Consider the following 18,991-nt stretch of genomic DNA (forward strand, 5'->3'; position numbering starts at 1 on the left):
GTATCTGAGGTTATTGATATTTCTCCCGGCAATCTTGATTCCAGCTTGTGTTTCTTCCAGCCCAGCGTTTCTCATTTAGGTAGGTTAATAGCCTTCTCACAAGCCAAAAAGCAAAGATTAGTGAACAATCAGATAACTGATCAGAATTCAAACATTTTTTAGTACCTGGGTTTGGATCACCAACATACACTGTTTCTGAGCCTGACTGAAATATTTTTCTGTGAGGTGTCATTTCTGACCACCTTGTCTGAGCACTGACATGTTAGTCTCAGAAGAAAAGGTTAGCAGTCTAGAGGAGGAGCTCCTTTTCCTCTGGGACGGTGGTGGTGGTTTAGTCACTCAGTCATGTCTGACTCTTGTGACCCCATGGGCTGTAGCCCACCAGGCTCCTCTGTCCATGGAATTCTCTAGGCAAGAACACTGGAGTGGGTTGCCATTTCCTCCTCCAGGGGATCTTCCCAACCCAGGGATCGAACCCAGGTCTCCTGCACTGCAGGCAGGTTTTTTACTGACTGAGCTACCAGGGAATTCCCTGGGAGGGTATGTGTAACTGTATACAGAGGTACACGTTTATGGCTTACAAAGTTTATTTCAGCAAGTTTCTTCCCATCTTTTTTTTCCCCCTCTCTTTACTCCTTCAAACAATCTTATTCTTCATGTCAGGGGACCAAGGGAGTCCAGCTGTCTGTGCAGGCACGTGGCATGGTTCAGGAGGGAAGATATTTGGCTGTAAAGCACCTTTCATGCTTGCTGGCTTATCTTAAGAAGAGCAGTACAAGAGCTCCTTGAGAACAGTGTCGTTTATAGGGTCTGTGTAACATCTACTACTCTGTGAGTTGTCGGGTGCTTAGCACTAAGCCTCTGTCTGTGCAGGGAACAGACTTCACACCAAATTAATGAACCTTAGGCCTGGGAACCCTGGCTCAACTTGGATACACCTCAAGTCTTTCAGAAATGGAGACATTTGTGTAACTACTTCTTCATTCGCTTACATGAAATAAGTAACCTTTGGTCTTATCTATTTCCTATGATCAGTTCTTCCCGGAGGCTTTCAGTCTCCTGCCTCAGAGATACTTGAGATACATCCTGCCCTGAAAGGGGATTTGCGTGTGCTTTATCAGTTCTTCTCTAAGTTTCTAAACTCCCGCTGGGTATCAGGCCTTCAAGATTGTGTGTCACGTTCTAAGGTAATAACTGTTCAAGTGTGCTTCTGCCGCACGTTCCTATTAAAGTTGATGTGGAGGTGTTTCTGATATGCCCCTGCCCTTTGCTCTTCCCTCCCTCATTGCAGAAGGCTCTCCATCGGTCATGCAGCACCACGTGACGTGAGAAACGTTTCCCTGCATGTTTTCGAGGTCACTCTAAGTCGTCTCAGAAAAGAAATTTGATATCACAGACAATTTTTTGATAAGGATTTTCTCTGCTATCATTATATCCTGGAGGGAGGAATTGGCTACAAATGTATGTATATTGTTTTTCAGTAAAAATCTAGAGAGCCCAAGTGCCCAACAGTATGGGGCTCATTAAGCTTCCATTCAACTGAACACTGTGCAGCCGGTTAAAATTAGAGTTTGTTGTTGTTCAATCTCTGAGTCATGTCTGACTCTTTGTGGGCCTCATGGACTGCACCACACCAGGCTTTCCTGTCCTCCACTATCTCCTGGAGTTTGTTCAAATTCATGTCCTTTGAGTCGTTGATGCCAACCAGCCATCTCATTCTCTGCTGTCTCCTTCTCCTCCTGCCCTCAATCTTTCCCAGCATCAGGGTCTTTACCAGTGAGCCAGCTCTTCACATCAGATGGCCAAAGTATTGGAGCCTCAGCATCCTTCCAGTGAATTCACAGTCCTTCCAGAGAATATTCAGTGTTGATTTCCTTTAGGATTGACTGGTTTGATCTCCTTACAGTCCAAGGGACTCTCAAGAGTAGATTTTTAGAATAATATTTAATGACATGGAATGTTCATAATAATGGGGATAGCTAAAATTAGTTGGGTATTGATTTTATGCCAGGTGCCCTTGTAAGAGCTTGTATTAGTAACTCAGTTGGTTAATCCTCACAACAGTCTTATGGGGAGAAGGTATTGCTATGCACATTTTAAAGGAGAGGAAACTGAGGCTCAGAGCATGTGAGCAGTTTGCCCAAGCTGAGCTGGCTGGTAAAAAGCAGAACTAGAATCCAGGCCTGGGCAGTTTGGCTCTAAAGCCCCTGCTTAGGCATCATTATGTGAAAAAAATACCAAAGAAAAATCTCTGCAAACTTTTTTATGGAACTAGACTAAATGTCTTACATTTACCGAGAAAATAAAGTATTTTAAAGATACCCAATCAGATTTTGACAAAGCAGAATTGGTGAAGAAGGACATGTCCTACCAGATGTCAAAATATACTGCACGATAATCACAATTTTAAAATACTGCATTATAGCAAAAGCAAAGAATAAATCAGAACATGCTACTATTTATGTTCATAGGAAAGAGACTGAGCGGATTCACGTAAATATTAATAATGATTATCACTGGTTAGAGGGACTTAGGGGTAATTTTTTTTCTCTGTTTTAAATTATCTACAGTGAACAATTTTGAATCATATAACATTAGCAAATGTATTTTTAATGCTTTCAGAACCTCAAGTTTTAACAATATTACTGATTGATCATATGCACAGGGTTCTGTGGATTTTCTAAATTGCTTGCTCTGCAAAGTAAATTCTCTAAAATGTTTTATAGATGTATGTATGTATGTATACATATATATATATATATACACACACACGTGTGTGTGTGTGTACATGCATTCACTTAGGGCTTAAGTTAACCAACCACATAGAATCCAATCTGCTCCTCCATTCTGGTGAACTTGGAGGAGAGGCCATGAGAGAGTAATCCCCTTCCAGTCTTAGGACTGAAGAGAAGGATTTCAGAATCTTCAGCTCATTTCCAAAGTCTGAATTGTTTACTGATGATATAAAGAAAATGATGATATCATTGAATTTTAATATGTAGCTTCTGTCTGATCACCTTACTGAACTCTATCGTAAGTTGTAATCATTTTTCAGATGATTCTGTGGATTTTTCTCGGTATATAATCGTTTCATTTACAGATAAGGAAACTTTTCCTCCAGTGTTTATGGTCCGTGTGTTAAATAACATCTCCCCCAAATGGAATAGTTGTTAAAAAGGATGAGTAACTCTCACAGTAACCTGGCAAGATGGGTCCTGCCCAGCACGAAGTGAAAAAATAGGGTCACAGCGTTCTCTCCCATGTGTGGTGTCATCCACTCTTTATTTTAAAAAATAAAAACAGGCACTGCACAAAGTGCTTAATTTAAGGAAATTACTCTTCCGTCCAGAATTCCTTGCCAGTTTAGGCACCTATCTTAGCCTGCTTGGGCTGCTGTAACAGAATACCACAGACTGAGTCACTTCAACAGCAGAAATTTGTTTTCTCACCCATCTGGAGGCTGGGAAATCCAAGGTCAAGGTGCCAGCCGACCCAGTTCCCATGCGAGTCCTCCTCATGGCTCCCGGAAGCCCCCTCCCCACTGAGTCCTTTTCCCCTTCTTAGAAGGCCAGAGTCCCGTCAGATCAGGGCCCCACCCTGATCACCTCACTTCCCCCAGTCACCTCCCGAAGACTGCCTCCATACGCGTGGAGGCATGTGAGGCTTACGACCTCAACATGGGTTTTGAGGGGGCACAGTTCAGCGTGTAGCAGTGCCTGAGCTTCCCCACCACCACCACCCAGTATCCTCAGAAATCCTATGTTTGATTTATTTCAGACAGGATTCGTTATACTCTTTCTCGGTACATTTTTAAGGTGCTTGTTACTGTACCGTGTGTCATAGAGATTTTGCCTGAGCTTGACCTTGTGAATCATTTCCTCCTAGACACAAAATCGAATGAAGCTAATGGCCGACAATTACGAGGACGACCACTTCAGATCCTCCCATTCCGGTCAAACCAATCACAAACCCTCCCCAGACCAGGTAAGGCTATTTCGGTTGTCTTCTGAAAAACCAGCGTGCTTTTGTTTTGATGTATTTTGTAGTAGCGTGTTACAGACTCTGGGGTACAAGTTAGAAAAATAAAAATAATCAGTTTCTGAAAACTTTTTTTCTAAATACAGAGTCCATTTCTGTATAGGAAGGTGGTGCCTGATTCTGAGTATTTTAAGAGGAGTTACCCAACAGATTTGAAAGGAACACTAAAGAATCCTTAAATTCAGATGAGAAAAAAAATTTAATCTTCTCATAGAAACTCACTAATTTGTATTGGTCCTGCTTCAGTAGAAAAAGAAAACTTTCCATGTAAGCTCAGTGAGACACACATAACTCAGTGTAGCAGTAATCAGTATTTAACTGCAGATTTGAAAATCTCTGCTCATCACCTGTTAAACAGGGAGGTTGAAACTTAGTTTCTTCGTCCCTGTCTCCTTGGTGGACCTCTCCATCTATGTCCTTCTTGAACTGTTGCCTTCAGCTCCTCATGAATGCAAAAGAGGCACCGAGTCAGCCTGAAGGGAGCCATATCCAGCGCCAGTTCTTCAGGAAGAAGGGAACTCTCCCAAGATCTTGAATATGATGGATGGGGGAGAGTAGTGAACAGATTACCTCATATCCCATTGCCAAAAATCAGATTTCAACATCTCCATCACACTCAATCTTAACATACACAGCTGAGGGAGAAAAATAATAGTTAAGTAATTACATCCATATGATCGAAGCGTCCAGAGGAACTCCCCCACTAAGCCCCTCCTCTAGATGATAGCATAGCTCCTTCTTAGGTGATGAAGAGAAAACATTGCACATGAAAGCACAGTAATATCGAAAATGCAGGGTTTTCTCTAAGGTTTAGAAGGTTATAATCATTGTATGATGACATTCACTAAGCCCGTAGAGGCGGCTTATACTTTAGAGGGAAAGAGTGCAATCTTTGATGTAGGCAAAGCGGAGAGCTGTCTGCCCAATGGCAGCAGTCTGTCCCTGCCAAGAAGCCATTTGCTTTTCTCTGACTGTTTCTTGATACCTGGAACTAAGTTTATGCCAGTTTATGTAGCATGAGGATTAGGGGGCTTCCCCAGAGGCTCAGTGGTAAAGAACCCGCCTGCAATTGCAGGAGATTCGGGTTTGATCCCTGGGTCGGGAAGATCCCCTGGAGGAGGGCATGGCAACCCCCTCCAGTATTCTTGCCTGGGAAACACCATGGACAGAGGAGCCTGGCGGGCTAGAGTCCATGGGGTCACACAGAGTCGGTCACTACTGAACAACTGAGCACACACATAGGGTGAGGATTACAGCTTTCCCTTGAAACAGGTTTTGCTAATAAATACCAGGATTGGATGCCTGGGGGGAGCGGGAGGCAAACAGGAATGGGGAAGGGTTTAGGAAGAATAAAGAAAAGCCTCCAGCTTGGTCGTTTTGCCCAGTAGACAAGAGCGTGTCAAGAAGGTGGGGAGGTTGGAAGCGCAGGGACAAAGGGAGTCAGAGCTTGGTGTGGGGGGTCGGGAGCCGAGAGACTGTTCTCTGCGGCTGCATCATGCCTGTGTCTCCGTCTTGAATACTAACCAGCTCTTTTTCGTCCCCACGCTGCTCTGGGCCCTGCGTCCTCCCCGTAGGATGAGGAGGAGGGCATCTGGGCGTAGCCCCCACTCGCTCTTAGTGCAGCCATTTTGTTCAGAACGGTGAGAACAGCTTTCCTGAACTACAGCAATGTGTTCTGTTTGCCTTCACTTTTTTTTTTCCTTCCACACAATCATTTCACGTCCTGTTTCTCTGTAATTCACTGAGTCCTTGGTTTGCTCTCTGCTTTCTCATCTCACCTGGTTCCCGTGTGTATCACTCGCTTGTGACATCGCGGGGTTTGGGTTCTGTGGCTTTTTTTCTTTTTCCTTGTTGTATGTGAATAGTCACTTTTGTTGTTTCTTTTTGTACATTTTTGGAAGAACTTCCAGGGCGTGTAGCTAAATTTCTCCTGTTGTTATGTATAAACTACTCACTCTGGCATGATTTTACAGTGTCCTGGTAAGGTTTGTAGTGACTCACATCAAACTGGAAATAGAAGAAATCAATCAGATAATCTGCCAGTAGGTTTGGGATGTACTTTTTATGATAATTAATAATATATAGTCTTTAAAAAAAAAGAAAACCTGCACTATGGACTAAAAGCTTTAGTTTCTGTGTATAAAAGAATGCTCTGGATTCTCAGGGCCAGTGCTTCTTCCATAGTGCCCACCCGGGACAGTCCCCTGGGGCTTGGACATTGCTCCCAAACTATCTTAAACAGAAAGAAAGGTGAAGAAGCGATACAAGACTTTTTGAATAAAGAGTCGGTCTCCAGAGTTCCTCTCCCCTCCTCTGTGGGTTGCTGCCGTGTCAAACAGTTGCCAGGACACTGTCTAGATTCTGCTTTACCGGCCAATTGGCTAGAAAATGCGGTCCAGCTGTGTCAGCCTCTCTCTTTGATCTGATGCCCTGGAGGTTTGACTGAGGAAATCCTTTGCTTAGAAAAAATAATAACGATGATGAATAAGTTCACACATCCTGATGGCCTTGCACCCCCTGGATTCACTGCCCGTGCTTGTTGGCCATCTCGCTCCGCTGAGGTCAGTTCTCCCTGAGAAGTCTGTGTCTCGGTGTTACCCCACCCCCCCTTTAAAATCACACGGGTGGTGTAGAGCTCTCAAGGCAGACACAGCCGAGGAGAACGATGAGGTAAGTCATGGCAAGGAGCGTGCTTTGTGAAGATGGGAAACCTTCCACGTGGCTTCACCCTGAGGCCGTGGAAGAAGCTGAAACACACACTGCCAGCCAGGAAGCTCTTGGGGCTGGAATGCTGCCTGCCAGACAGAGCTGAGGCTGAGCGCGTCAGCGCGCTGGTTCTCTTGGTCTATACTGCGCCCCACGAGGGGCGGGATTGTCAACGTGGAGCCTCGGGGGGCTGTGCCAGAGTCGGGTGGAAATCACCAGGCCCCTCACCTAGAGCAAAGCCTCCTTGTCTGTCCTGGGAGAACATAGGCGCTTCCATGCCTCCCGAGCAGGGTGCCCCTCCCCTCATGCAGGAAGGGGGCTGGGTTTGGATTGCTGACCCTTTTGCTAGCCGTAGGAGAAGACCTGATGGTGTCAGAGGAAACAGGGCCCACAGGTCCTGAGCCTCTATCCTCCCTGTGGAGAGAATCGAACTCCTAGCAAGTGGGGCTTCCCAGGTGGCACTAATGGTAAAGAACCTGCCTGCCAGTGCAGGAGACATAAGAGGCGCGGGTTCGATCCCTAGGTCAGGAAATCCCCTGGAAGAAGGCATCCCCTGAAGGAGGAATCCACTCCAGTATTCCTACCTGGAGAATCCCCATGGACAAAGGAGCCTGGCGGGCTACAGTCCATGAGGTTGCAAAGAGTCGGACACCACTGAGCATGCATGTAAATATACAGTGGAGTATTATTAACCGTACACACCATGCTTTATATCCCCAGGACATGTTTATCATCTTAAACTAAAAGTTTACACTTTTTGACCCCCTTCACCTATTTCGCCCACCCCCAAACCCCACCACAGGCAACCACCAAATCTGTTCCCTATATCTATGAGTTTGGCTTTTTTTTTTTAGATTCCATATGTAAATGAGATTGTGCAGTGCTTGTCTTTCTCTGAGTCATTTCACTAAGCATAATGGCCTCAAGGTCCATCCGTGTAGTCACAAATGGCAGAATTTTCTTCTTTTTTATGGCTGAGTAGTATTACTCAGAGTGTGTGTGTGTGTGTGTACAGTTGGCCCTTGAACAGCACAGGTTTGAAGTGCACAGGTCCACCTATGCATGGAATTTTTACAATCGTAAATACTACAGTACTGCACCGTCACCATTGACTGAATCTACAGGTACGGAATGAGGGACACACAGGCACTGCAGGTACAGAAGGCCGACTCTTGGGTTATACACAGACTTTTGAGCATGCACAAGGTCAGTGCCCCTAACCCCTGCATTGTTAAAGGGTCAGCTGCATGTACACCACATTTTCACACATTTACAGACCCCACCACGTTTAGGGTCTTAAAAGGCCCCAGTGCAGTTTCATACAAATTTTAGAATGCTCTATTTCTGTGAAAAATACCATTGGAGTTCTGGTAGGGACTGCATTGAATCTGTAAATTGCTTTGGGTAGTAGGAACATTTTAACAATATTAATTCTTTAACTCCATGAGAGCAGACTATCTTTCCATTTCCCTCTCTTTCTGCTTTATTGAGAGGTTTTTTTTTTTTAGTAAGTGGATGTGGTTCTGTCAAATGCTTCTTCTGCACTATTGAGATGATTATGTAACATTTATCCTTATTTTGTTCCTGTGGTATTTCACACAGACTGATGTCAACCATCAGCGCAGGTGTGGAACCATCCTTGCATCCCTAGAATAAATCCCACTTGATCATGGCAAATGGTCCTTTTAATGTGTTGCTGAATTTAGTTTGCTAACATTTTGTTGAGAACTTTTCCATCTGTGTTCAGCAGAGATACTGGCATGTCATTTTCTTTTCTTGTTTTCTGGTTTAGGTATCAGGTGATACCAGATTGCAAAATGAATGTGGAAGAGTTCTCTGGTCTTGTATTTTGGGGGAAAAGTTTTCAAAAGATTGGTGTGAATTTTTCTTGGAATGTTTCATAGAATTCACTAGTGAAACAAGCTTTTCCTCAGCTTTTATTTCTTAAGAAGTTTTTAATTACTGATTCATTTCCCTTACTTGTCATTGGACTGTTGACATTTTCTGTTTCTTTGTGATACAGATGTGGTAGGTTATATGTTTCTAGGAATTAACTTGTTTCTAGGTTGTCCAGTTTGTTGAAATGTAATTGTTCATAGTAGCCTCATAATTCTTATATTTAGTATCAGTTATAACTGATACTCTCTCAGTCTCTTCTCTCATTTCTTTATTTTTTAAATATTTATTTATGTATTTAGCTTAGCCAGGTCTTAAGTGCAGCATTCGAGCTCCTCCATCTTCATTGTGGCATGCAGGGCCTTTAGTAGCAGCATGTGAACTGGTCATTGCGGCATTTAGGATCTAGTTCCCTGACCCAGGGATCCAACCCAGGCCCCTTGCATTGGGAGCGCAGAGTCTGAACCATTGGACCAACAAGGAAATCCCTCTTTTTTCATTTCTGATTTTATTTATCCTGCCTTTTGTAGTTTCTCTGTTATATCCCACCTGTGAAACTGACAAAACATGTTTTCTTTTGTGTCCCTTGTATGGCAGGTATATTATTTTATGGCTGTTTAGTTTGGTGTTAAATAACATGCTTTGCCTCTCGAACTAATTTGAGCTCAGTAGCTATGGAATTTCCCTCGAGTCACTTCACCTCTCCTCCAGGCATCAGGTTCCCATCTGCTAAGTGGCAGTGATGAAACCTACAGCGAAGGTCCTGGTGGGGTTACAAGTACGAACATACTCAGTGCACTTAGCCCTTGGCCCAGCACCCAGGAAGTGTTCAGTCAAGGGTTGTGTGATATTGGTAGTGATCGTGATTAAAACCTTCTAGGGTTCACAGGATCCTCTGATGCTACTGTTTACTTCATAGATTTCTCCTCTCGCCTAATACAGTAACATTCCTCTCATTGCACAAGTCACGCACAGTCCTTAATTCATTTTTCCTGCAGCAAGAGAAATGTCCTCTTTTCGAAATCTCTGAATTGTTGATGACACCCATCCTGCCTGAGCAGCAGTGTAGACCCTCCCTCCACCAGGTGTCCCCGCAGGAGGTCAGCCGCAGACCTTAAGTCAGATCCCATCGGCTTCTAAGAACCATCTACGGTGGCAGGTGCCTTTTCCTGCTGAAGTTTTCGCACCTGAGGATGGTTTGCAGGCTGCCTCGACACAGACGCCCTGAGTAATTCTTGAGGGACTTGGTGATCACGTTGAGCTCAGTGAGGCAGGGGCCTCTCGGGTCACGTGATCAAGTTGTAACTACTCTGGGGAGAGACCTTTCAGTGTAGTTTTAAGACACACTTTACAGTGTTCCATAGGTTCCCCCCTACATTTTTATAGTTTCTGCTGAATGATTTAAGGTGACATTGTCCTGAGACTTACTTGATTTATTTCTTAAACTGAAAATTGCAGAGTTTTAAACATCTCTGGAACATGGGTCCTTAACAGTTAGGAGCATTTGACTAATGAGGACGTGCCCTCTTCTTCCTGTTTGTGGCCTTATTTGTAACTCAGACATTCTCCCTGGATAATAAAAATATCCTTGCACTTCATGCAAAATAAAATCCTTCACATCCTAATTGTTTTTCACAGTCCTCTGGGCAGACCCTGCAGAGCTCAATAAATAGTTTTTGAAAGAAACAACTGGGGAGCTTTTGCCCTAAAGTAAAGTTGCATGTACTGGAAGTTTCATGCATGTGTAGTAGGTATTTTTAAACTTTTAATTTACTCTGTACCCTGAAAAGACGCTGATGCTGGGAAAGATTGAGGGCTGGAGGAGAAGGGGGTGACAGAGGATGAGGTGGTTGGGTGGCATCTGGCATCACTGACTCAGTGGACATGAGTTTGAGTAAACTGTGGGAGATAGTGAAGGACAGGGAAATCTAGCGGGCTGCAGTCCACAGGGTCGCAGAGTCGGACTTGACTTAGCGACTGAACCACAGTTCTGTACCCTAACAGATCATCCTGTGATCTGACACAGTTCATGTGTGGGGGGTCCCAGTCAGTTCCTAGCCCACCTTCTAGGATATACTGTCAAATTTATCACCTACCCCTCAGCTAACATGTGACGAGACCCCTTTTAATACCACTTCCAGGAGACAGCCCTCACGCTTGCCTATTACATCATGTTTTTATTTTATAGAGTTATGTTTTGGAGGATGTGATCTGACTCGCATCTTATCTGAGCTATTAAACAACAGTCGTGTTACAATAGGGTTCTGCAGTATTTCTTTCATTAACTTGTCCTCAGCTTCTCCCTAATTTGTTATTTTCTATACATTTCTCTCTGTCTTTAGGATTACTGTCTGTTTTGGGTTAAAGGACTATTTTCTTGAACCCAAAAATGCATCATCAACCAAAACAAAAAAGCCATTCCCCCTTGATGTCTCTGTCCTTCCTCCTGGTCCTGCAATGACGAGGTTGAAGCTTGCAGCTGGGCCTGGCGGTCGGTGTTTCTGGGATGAATTAAATGCACGCACTTGATTGAGGTGTAGCTGGACTGTATCACTGTCTTCCTATTATCCTAGCAGATCAAAGCACAGCTCAAATAGAGGCTTAGTCTTTAAAATATTCAAAACAGATGGCTGGGTTCTTTTTGGTGAAAATTCAGGTTTTAAGGCAAACCACTTGTTAGTGAGACTTCATGTCTTCTCATTGAAAGATAGCATGGACCATATACCTCCCTCTCTTCCTCAGTTTCAAGACTAGAATCACAGACTTTCTGCCTGAGGAGAGATTTGGCAAGCCCAGAATTCTCTGACACTGTCTGGGTTCCTTTTCATGTGACTATAAGTTACTCAGCTTTTTCTTAAGGCATTTTGGGTATTAAACGAAAGCCTCTTAAATGTTTACATTCTCATAGTCACTTGTTGGTGGGTCACTATTTAAAATCTAGTGTTCATACTGTGACATCCTCCAGAATTGAACCAGGCTGTTTATCCTTGACTTCACGTTTTTACAAATTAAAATACACATTCTCCATCCACTCTCCTGCCACTGACTCCTGGGTCCAAAGGTACACAGAATAAGTCCGCAAGTGTGGTCTGAGGTTTTTATCGTTTGGTTTAAAATGTATTGAAATGAGAAAATTAGCTCAAAACTATTTATTTATTGGGAGTCTTCCCGTGTACCTACACTACACTAGGTAGGTGGGTTGAAATACACGTCTCAGGACTATGAAACAAATCCTGAACAACAGAAAAAATGATTATCCGAGGTGCAGTAGAAAAACCCAGGTCTGCACCAGAGACTCGAGGGTCACAGAGGAAGGGGCAGGTACTGGCAGGCTGTAGTCCATGGGGTCGCAGAGAGTTGGACACGACTGAGCAACTAAGCACAGCAGGCGTGTGCCACGCAGTTATCGTGTGAATCTGGTGACCTCTCGGTGGTTCCCTGTGGGTGCTGCTGAGGGCTGTATCTCTATTTCTCTATTAATGAATTACTTCACTTCACTCTGTATAATAGGCCCTAGGTTCATCCATCTTACTGGAATTAATTCTCTATTTCTGCATAACGCATTACCCCAGAACCTGGCAGCATTAAAAAACAGTACACCTCTGTTATCTCAGTGTTTTCTTCGGGTCATGAATTTGGGAGCAGCTTGGCTTGGTAGCTCTTGCCTGAGTGTCTCTGGGGCTGCAGGCAGGATGTCAGTTGGGTCTGTAGTTTAAAGCTCGATGGAGCCAGAGCCCACGTGGGTGCATATTCACTCACGGTCCATGCCAGCCACTGGTGGGAATCTTCAGTTCCTCTCCATATGGACCCAAAGTGAGCAATGAAGAGAAGGCGGCAAAGAGCCACCATGACTCTTACGTCCTGCAGTCGGAAGTCACACACGCCCACCTCTACTGCGTCGTGTTCCTTCAGGGCGAGTCACCGAGACCGTCAGGCGTGGAGTAGGGCAGAGCATCTCAGACTTCACTTTCTGAGGGCAGGAATGTCAAAGAATAGGTGGACTTACCGTCACCCTCCACAGGTGTCGGGGTAAGTGACAAGCCACGAGCCTGGGGCTGCCCTCGGGGTGAATCACCATGGCCTTCATGTGCCGTGGCAACCGGTAGAAGGTGGGTGGGAGGGGAGCAAGCCAGAGACACACCAGCCCTCTGAATTTTCCGGTTATACCCGTTGCCACATCCAGTTTTCTATTCAGCCAGTGTTTTATTTCGTGTTGATATTACTATTTTTTGAAAGGAAAGAAGCTACATAAATTTATTGGCATTGGGCGATAGGAAGCAAATTGTGTGTTTCTTTAAAACAACCAGCTAACTGCTGGTTGAGCAGCAACAAACAAACCAACAAAACTGCTGTTGAGCTTGTGCTCAGTCATGTCCGGCTCTTTGTGACCCCCCCTGGACTCTAGCCCACCAGGCTCTTCTGTCCATGGAATTCTCCAGGCAAGAGTACTGGAGTGGGTTGCCATTCCCTTCTCCAGGGGATCTTCCCGACCCAGAGATAAACCCACATCTCTTGTGTCTCCTGCATTGGCAGGCAGATTCTTTACCACTGTGCCACCTGGGAAGCCCCTGATATTACTATTGATAGCAGTAATATTCATTATGAATTGAAATTTTAACTATAATTATTTACTTCTTAAATAATCTGAGAAGATTGTAAGCATTTCCTTTCTAATATTATATTCACCTGTTACCTGGAATAGGTCTGCTTTAGGGATTGGCAGACCTTTTTGTAAAGGTACAGAGGGTAAATGTTTTATCCTTTGTCATCTGTACCCTTTGTCAGATTTAGCCAGCTCTGCTCATGAAGTAGGGAACCCACCACAGACAACATGTAAATAGTGAAGGTTAATATTGTTGTTATTCAGTCACTAAGTCGTATCCAACTCTTTGCAACCCCATGGACTGCAGCATGCCAGGCTTCCCTGTCCTTGACTACATCCCAGAGTTTGCTCAAACTCATGTCTGTCGAGTCAGTGATGCCATCCAATCATCTCATCCTCTGTTGTCCCCTTCTTCTCTTGCCCTCAATCCTTCCCAGCATCGGGGTCTTCTCCAGTGGTCAGCTCTTTGCATCAGGTGGCCAAAGTATTAGAGCTTCAGCCTCAGCATCGGTACTTTCAATGAATATTCAGGACTGATTTCCTTGTAGTCCAAGGGGCTCTCAAGAGTCTTCTCCAACACCACACAGTTCAAAAGCATCAGTTCTTCAGTGCCCAGCCTTCTTTATGGTCCAGCTCTCACATCCATTCATGACTACTGGAAAAAAACATAGCTTTGACTAGACGGACCTTTGTTGGCAAAGTGATGTCTCTGCTTTTTAATATGCTGTCTATTTGTCATTGCTTTTCTTCCAAGGAGCAAGTGTCTTTTGATTTCATGCCTGTAGTCACCATATCAGTGATTTTGAAGCCCAAGAAAATAAAGGTAACCCTGGCTGTTACCTTGTATAATATCAGTCACAACTTGCAGGTTTCTGTGCTGAGCCTCTTTTGTTATAGTCACTTGTGTATCCTCAGATAATAAAGCTTTGCTTAAACCTCAGCAACTAGAAATGGTGATGTCTATCAGAGTTTGTGTGTGCTAAAGAATTTTAACAGAGAAGAAGGGGAGGAGAGATTAATTCAGTGACTGTGCGGGAGGTTTTATTCTCAAATAGAAAAACTGGGTAGGGAAAAACATAACGGAAAACAGTCTTCCTAATTTTTGTTTTTCTCAAATCTTTTTCTTCCACCCAAAGCCTGGATGACTCCCAAGGTGAAGGGGGTGATGTCTGGAAATCGTTAATCCATGGGATTTGTTCATGGTGTATAAAATTTTCAGAAAGAATTTGCATTTTCAGGATGATTTCCTGATTGACTGTTGCAGACCCAAGTCCAGGCAGGACTGCTTAGAGCCGCCAAGATCCTGCTTGGGTTCTCAGATTCATGACATTTCTGGTGTGTGTGGACAGAGAGGAGATTCTCCATGTGATGGCAGGGGTGGGAGGACGTGGAGGGGGGACGAGGACACAGGCAGAACAGCAGGTGGAAGCGGGGCGCTGGTTCAGCCTGGAGGGGTGAAGGCCCCACCCTGAGGCTCCCACCCCCCTTGCTGTTCTCTGTCCCTGAAGGGCTGGTGGGTGATGTCCTGGAGTGTTTTGTGCCTCTCTGTCAAGCAGGTCCTGAGCTGTCCTCGAGCTGAAATACGGGCTCAGGGCCATTGTGCACAGGTCTTTCTCCCTGTCTTGCCCCCTGGCCCCCCGTTGCCCCTACAGGTTGTGTACAGGTGCGTCCTTACACACGCCGAGTCACAGATGCTTCTGACCTGTCGCAGGACATGTCCTGGCTCTCTCCGGCTTCAGCATCGGGAGATTCAATGCCAGTATGTAGCTCATTTCTGACAGCACGGATACTCGTCTCTGATGTGTACACAGGGATGCAGATACATTTCCGTCTTCCCCTGCCTTCCAGGCTATAGGAACCCTCCCTCCCTCCTGTACCCTCCCAGCCCAGCTTCCTGTATGATGAGGCGCCAGAGGGCACAGGGACCCTCGGGGACCGGGGTGGTCAGGAGCTTTCAGCTGGAGACGCTGGCACCTATACTGGTGCTACCATCACGTGGGACTGGTGGCGAAATCGCTTGTGTCTGCTCCTCCAGCTCCTCCGTGTGTACACACACACACACACACACACACACACACACACCTGTCCTTTTAACCTGGCCTCGAAATAACTGCGCACACACACACACACACACACACACCTGTCCTTTTAACCTGGCCTCGAAATAACTACACACACACACACACACACACACACACACACACACACCCGTACACACACACACACCCGTACACACACACACACCCGTACACACACACACACACACACACACACACACACACACCTGTCCTTTTAACCTGGCCTCGAAATAACTGCCCATCACAGAAGAGTCTCCAGAGCCTGGCCTCCACTTGGGAGCCCTTGACAGATGAGCTGTCACATCTAGTCACTAGATAACCGCGCTTGCCTCTTTCCTTCTCTCTCTTCCTGTGGACCATGAGGCAGACCGAGTGGCTGGGTGCCCTGTGACCTAGACGCTCCTCTCTGGTGACTCATCGGGACCCTAGCTAGGTCAGCCTTTCGTGCCTTCCCTTCGCTCCCAAAGGTTAGAGAAGAAAACGAAGTGTCCTGATGAGGTCGTCACCATGTTCCGCCCAGCAGGCAACAAGCATGTTGTTGTTTCTGAGACCCATCCCTCTTGTCTTGTAAACGTGTAATAAGCCAAGAAGTCCTTGACCACAGCAGTAGCCCAGCAGGAGCTGGACTTCAGACCCCAGAGGACCGGCGGGGTGGGAGTTGATGTGGGCACATGGTGTGCGCGCAGACTCACAAGGAGCTGAGGCCGCTGTTCTTGCCCGTGGCCGGCTGCCTACCTGGTTTTTCCTGTGAAGTTCAGTACCCGCCTTCAGCTGGCTCACCCGCTCAAAGAGTGTGAGCTTCTCCCTCTTTTGCCTCGTTTCCTCTCCCATGCCCAGACATTTTCCCCATAATTGGACATTCATTAGTATACAGCCCTGCAACTTTACTGTGGGAGAGTCATGTAAAGTATGTATACATCGATGTGCGCGCGCACACACGCGCGCTCAAGTATTTATCCCCTACGTTGTTTACTAGAATAATTTATTGTGAAGAGGCAAGCCTCAAGCCAAGAACTAAATTGAAGCTGCTTCTTTCCCATCTTTATTTAAAGAGCAGGGAAGAGAAATCTTGGAACACATACCTGCTCCTAGCAGCTCTGAGTCTCGCAGAGTGGGTGCTTCCTTGACTCTGTGTCCCGTCTGAGCGCCTCTTTAGGGTGCCTGCTGTGTATCCCCTGGTATCGTCTCCAGGGGTTGGCTTGTCCGGCTTCTCTGCCTCCTGCAGCGTTCTGTCCACTTACTGCCCATTAATCTGCCCCGTTTTCACCTGGATGTACTGACTGTCCTCTTGTTGGTGAGTCACCTCATTTTCATATATTTTGCAAGTTTCCAAGTACTGAAGCAAGAATTTAGAATACCTCCCACCTCAACCTGCGCTCTTGGCCGCAGGGAGGTGGGCTCAGCCGGAGCCTCCTCTCACACTGCTCTCTGTTCAAGTGGAATTTCTGGATCTGCATAAGAGACAGTAGGTTTTAATTGAATAACCAGTAAATAGGCACAATGCAGTTAGCAGACCTGTGGTTCAGATTCCAAGATTCATCTTATTTTGAACCCCGCTCCCCATCTCCATACAACTCTGAGTACAGAATATCTGGATCAGGAAATAGGAGATGTTCTGTTGTGCTGGAGTGGTAATGTGCACTTAAAGGAAAATTGACAACAGATTTCTGAGCTGTAAAACTGAGAGGAAATGATTGCATTTTAGTTTGTAAATGATTCGCACTGTTTTTTTCTTTTTTTTTCATGTTTCAAACCTGTAACCTTTTCCAGTTTTCCTAAACATACTTACGCTTTAACAAGCCAGAAAACCCTTTAAATCTGAAACCTTTGGAGAGTTTTTACTCTTAGACCAGGTATTTTTGTACATAGTAAGTTTTCTGATTAACATCTGTTCATATCAGTGACCTTGTGTCACCAAACCAAACTTGGGTCTGCTCAACCGCATGCAGCAAAGCCAATCTACTGACACCAGTTTGTGGTGAAGGCAAAGGGAGCGTTTATTGCAGGGCCAAGCAAGGAGAACAGGCAGCTTATGCTCAAAACCCACAGTGAATATTTATAGTAGAAGTAATGTCATCCTGGCTTCCCTGGTGGCTCAGACGGTAAAGAATCTGCCTTCTATGAAGGAGACCTGGGTTGCATCCCTGGGTTGGAAAGAGAATGACTACCCGCTCCGGTATTCTTGCTTGGGAAATCCCATAGACAGAGGAGCCTGGCAGGGGTCACAAAGAGTCAGACACAACTGAGCGACTAACACTTTGAATGTCATTCTGGCTTTTGTATTTGTCATGACTTTTTATTTTGGAAGAGGAATGCAAGACAGTTTCCCATTCTGTAAAGTTTGTGTGGGGAGTGAAGTAGACACACATGAAAAATGGTTGTGACTTGGGGGGTCAAGACTTGGAGCTCTAAACTTGTCTGCATTTAACTTTAGGTTATCTTTTAACTTTTCATGAAATTTTAGAAGTTTATCGATTTCCCCCCAAAAGAAATTTTTTTTGTTTTCAATCACTGTGGCCCTCTAGCTAGGCACAAACTCAGGCTAACGCTGCTGAAATGTTCCTGTTTTTCACTGTTAACAGTGAAGTTTGGTTTTTGATGAAGGTCATGCAGGTGTGCAGCATGAACCCTTCTTAGTTTCACTTTATTGGTTATTGTGAGGGTGCAGCCCCACGAGGCGTGTGTTTATCCAGCGTCTCTCTTGCAGATGCATAAGACAGAAGAAGGCTGTTCTGGAATGCACAATTGTCTTCAGTTTGTTAGGATTAAAGATGAGTAAGGACCACCACACCAAAAACATGCAGGGGATCCATTGAGTGTCCTGTCTGTGCTCCAGATAGGAAGGCTAAATAAAAGGTTGGATCTCAGAGAACATTAAGAATAAAAAAGTTGTTGAATTTTATAACTTTATCTGTGAAGAACAAGTCAAACCAAGCCTCGAATCAAGATAAAGAGGTTTATTTAGCAGTTTGAAGGTTTGCCTGAAGGCAACCTCAAAACTAAAGTTAAAACAGAGATAAATCCTGAATTTACACATTTTAATTCTCATGTACACTCAACACATTAGCTCCATTATCTCGTGATTTTTTTTAATGCAAAATAGGACCACATCTCCCTGGAGAAGGGCGTGGCAATCCACTCCGGTGTTCTTGCCTGGAGAATCCCATGGACAAAGGAGCCTGGTGGGCTACAGTTCATGGGGTTGCATAGAGTCTGACATGACTGAAGCAATTTAGCATGCATGCATGCGGGACCACATGTCATTCTTAATATTCCTGCTAGCAAAAGCTGGGTGTGGCCTGGCATAAAGGCACTGATGAAATGTTTGTTAAGTCAAATATATAATTTTGTTAGTGTCAATAATATGTGTGAGTTGATATGCAGTATATCTAATTAATATAGCAAAAATGTCATTTCCGTTCACTGTGTTTCTTTAAAGAACCGCATTGTTTCACAAAGTAGCTGCATTTAAGTGAGAAAGTAACACCTGCTCCAAACCTTTGTGAAGAGACCTGGTGCCATCCTTCATCTTCCTGGTCCTGATGCACATTATAACCAAGAAGATAAGCTCAGTTCTTGACACGAAAAAGGACTTTGAAGCCAGGCTGCCGAATTTTATTCCTGTGCCTCCTTTTTTCCCCAAAACTTTTAAAACTTTTTATTTTGTAAT

The 18,991-nt window shown here is 44.9% G+C and overlaps 1 protein-coding gene across 25 annotated transcripts in view; it reads left to right on the top strand.

Moving 5' to 3' along the window:
• The window catches only part of ERC1 (ELKS/RAB6-interacting/CAST family member 1), a 266,710-nt gene that overhangs the window by 221,733 nt on the left and 25,986 nt on the right, over positions 1-18,991 (top strand). For 20 of the 25 annotated variants that reach the window (XM_081594049.1, XM_081594055.1, XM_081594053.1 and 17 more), the window contains one exon: positions 3,886-3,984. In XM_081594049.1, coding sequence (XP_081450175.1) covers positions 3,886-3,984 — 99 coding nt within the window. Of the gene's footprint in view, positions 1-3,885; positions 3,985-5,612; positions 5,679-18,991 lie in introns of those variants that run through there. The other 5 variants (XM_081594066.1, XM_081594064.1, XM_081594063.1 and 2 more) reach the window with 1 other exon arrangement.

Source organism: Giraffa tippelskirchi, chromosome 4 (assembly GCF_054371585.1).
Source record: "Giraffa tippelskirchi isolate mGirTip1 chromosome 4, T2T-mGirTip1v1.2.pri, whole genome shotgun sequence".
Taxonomy (NCBI): domain Eukaryota; kingdom Metazoa; phylum Chordata; class Mammalia; order Artiodactyla; family Giraffidae; genus Giraffa; species Giraffa tippelskirchi.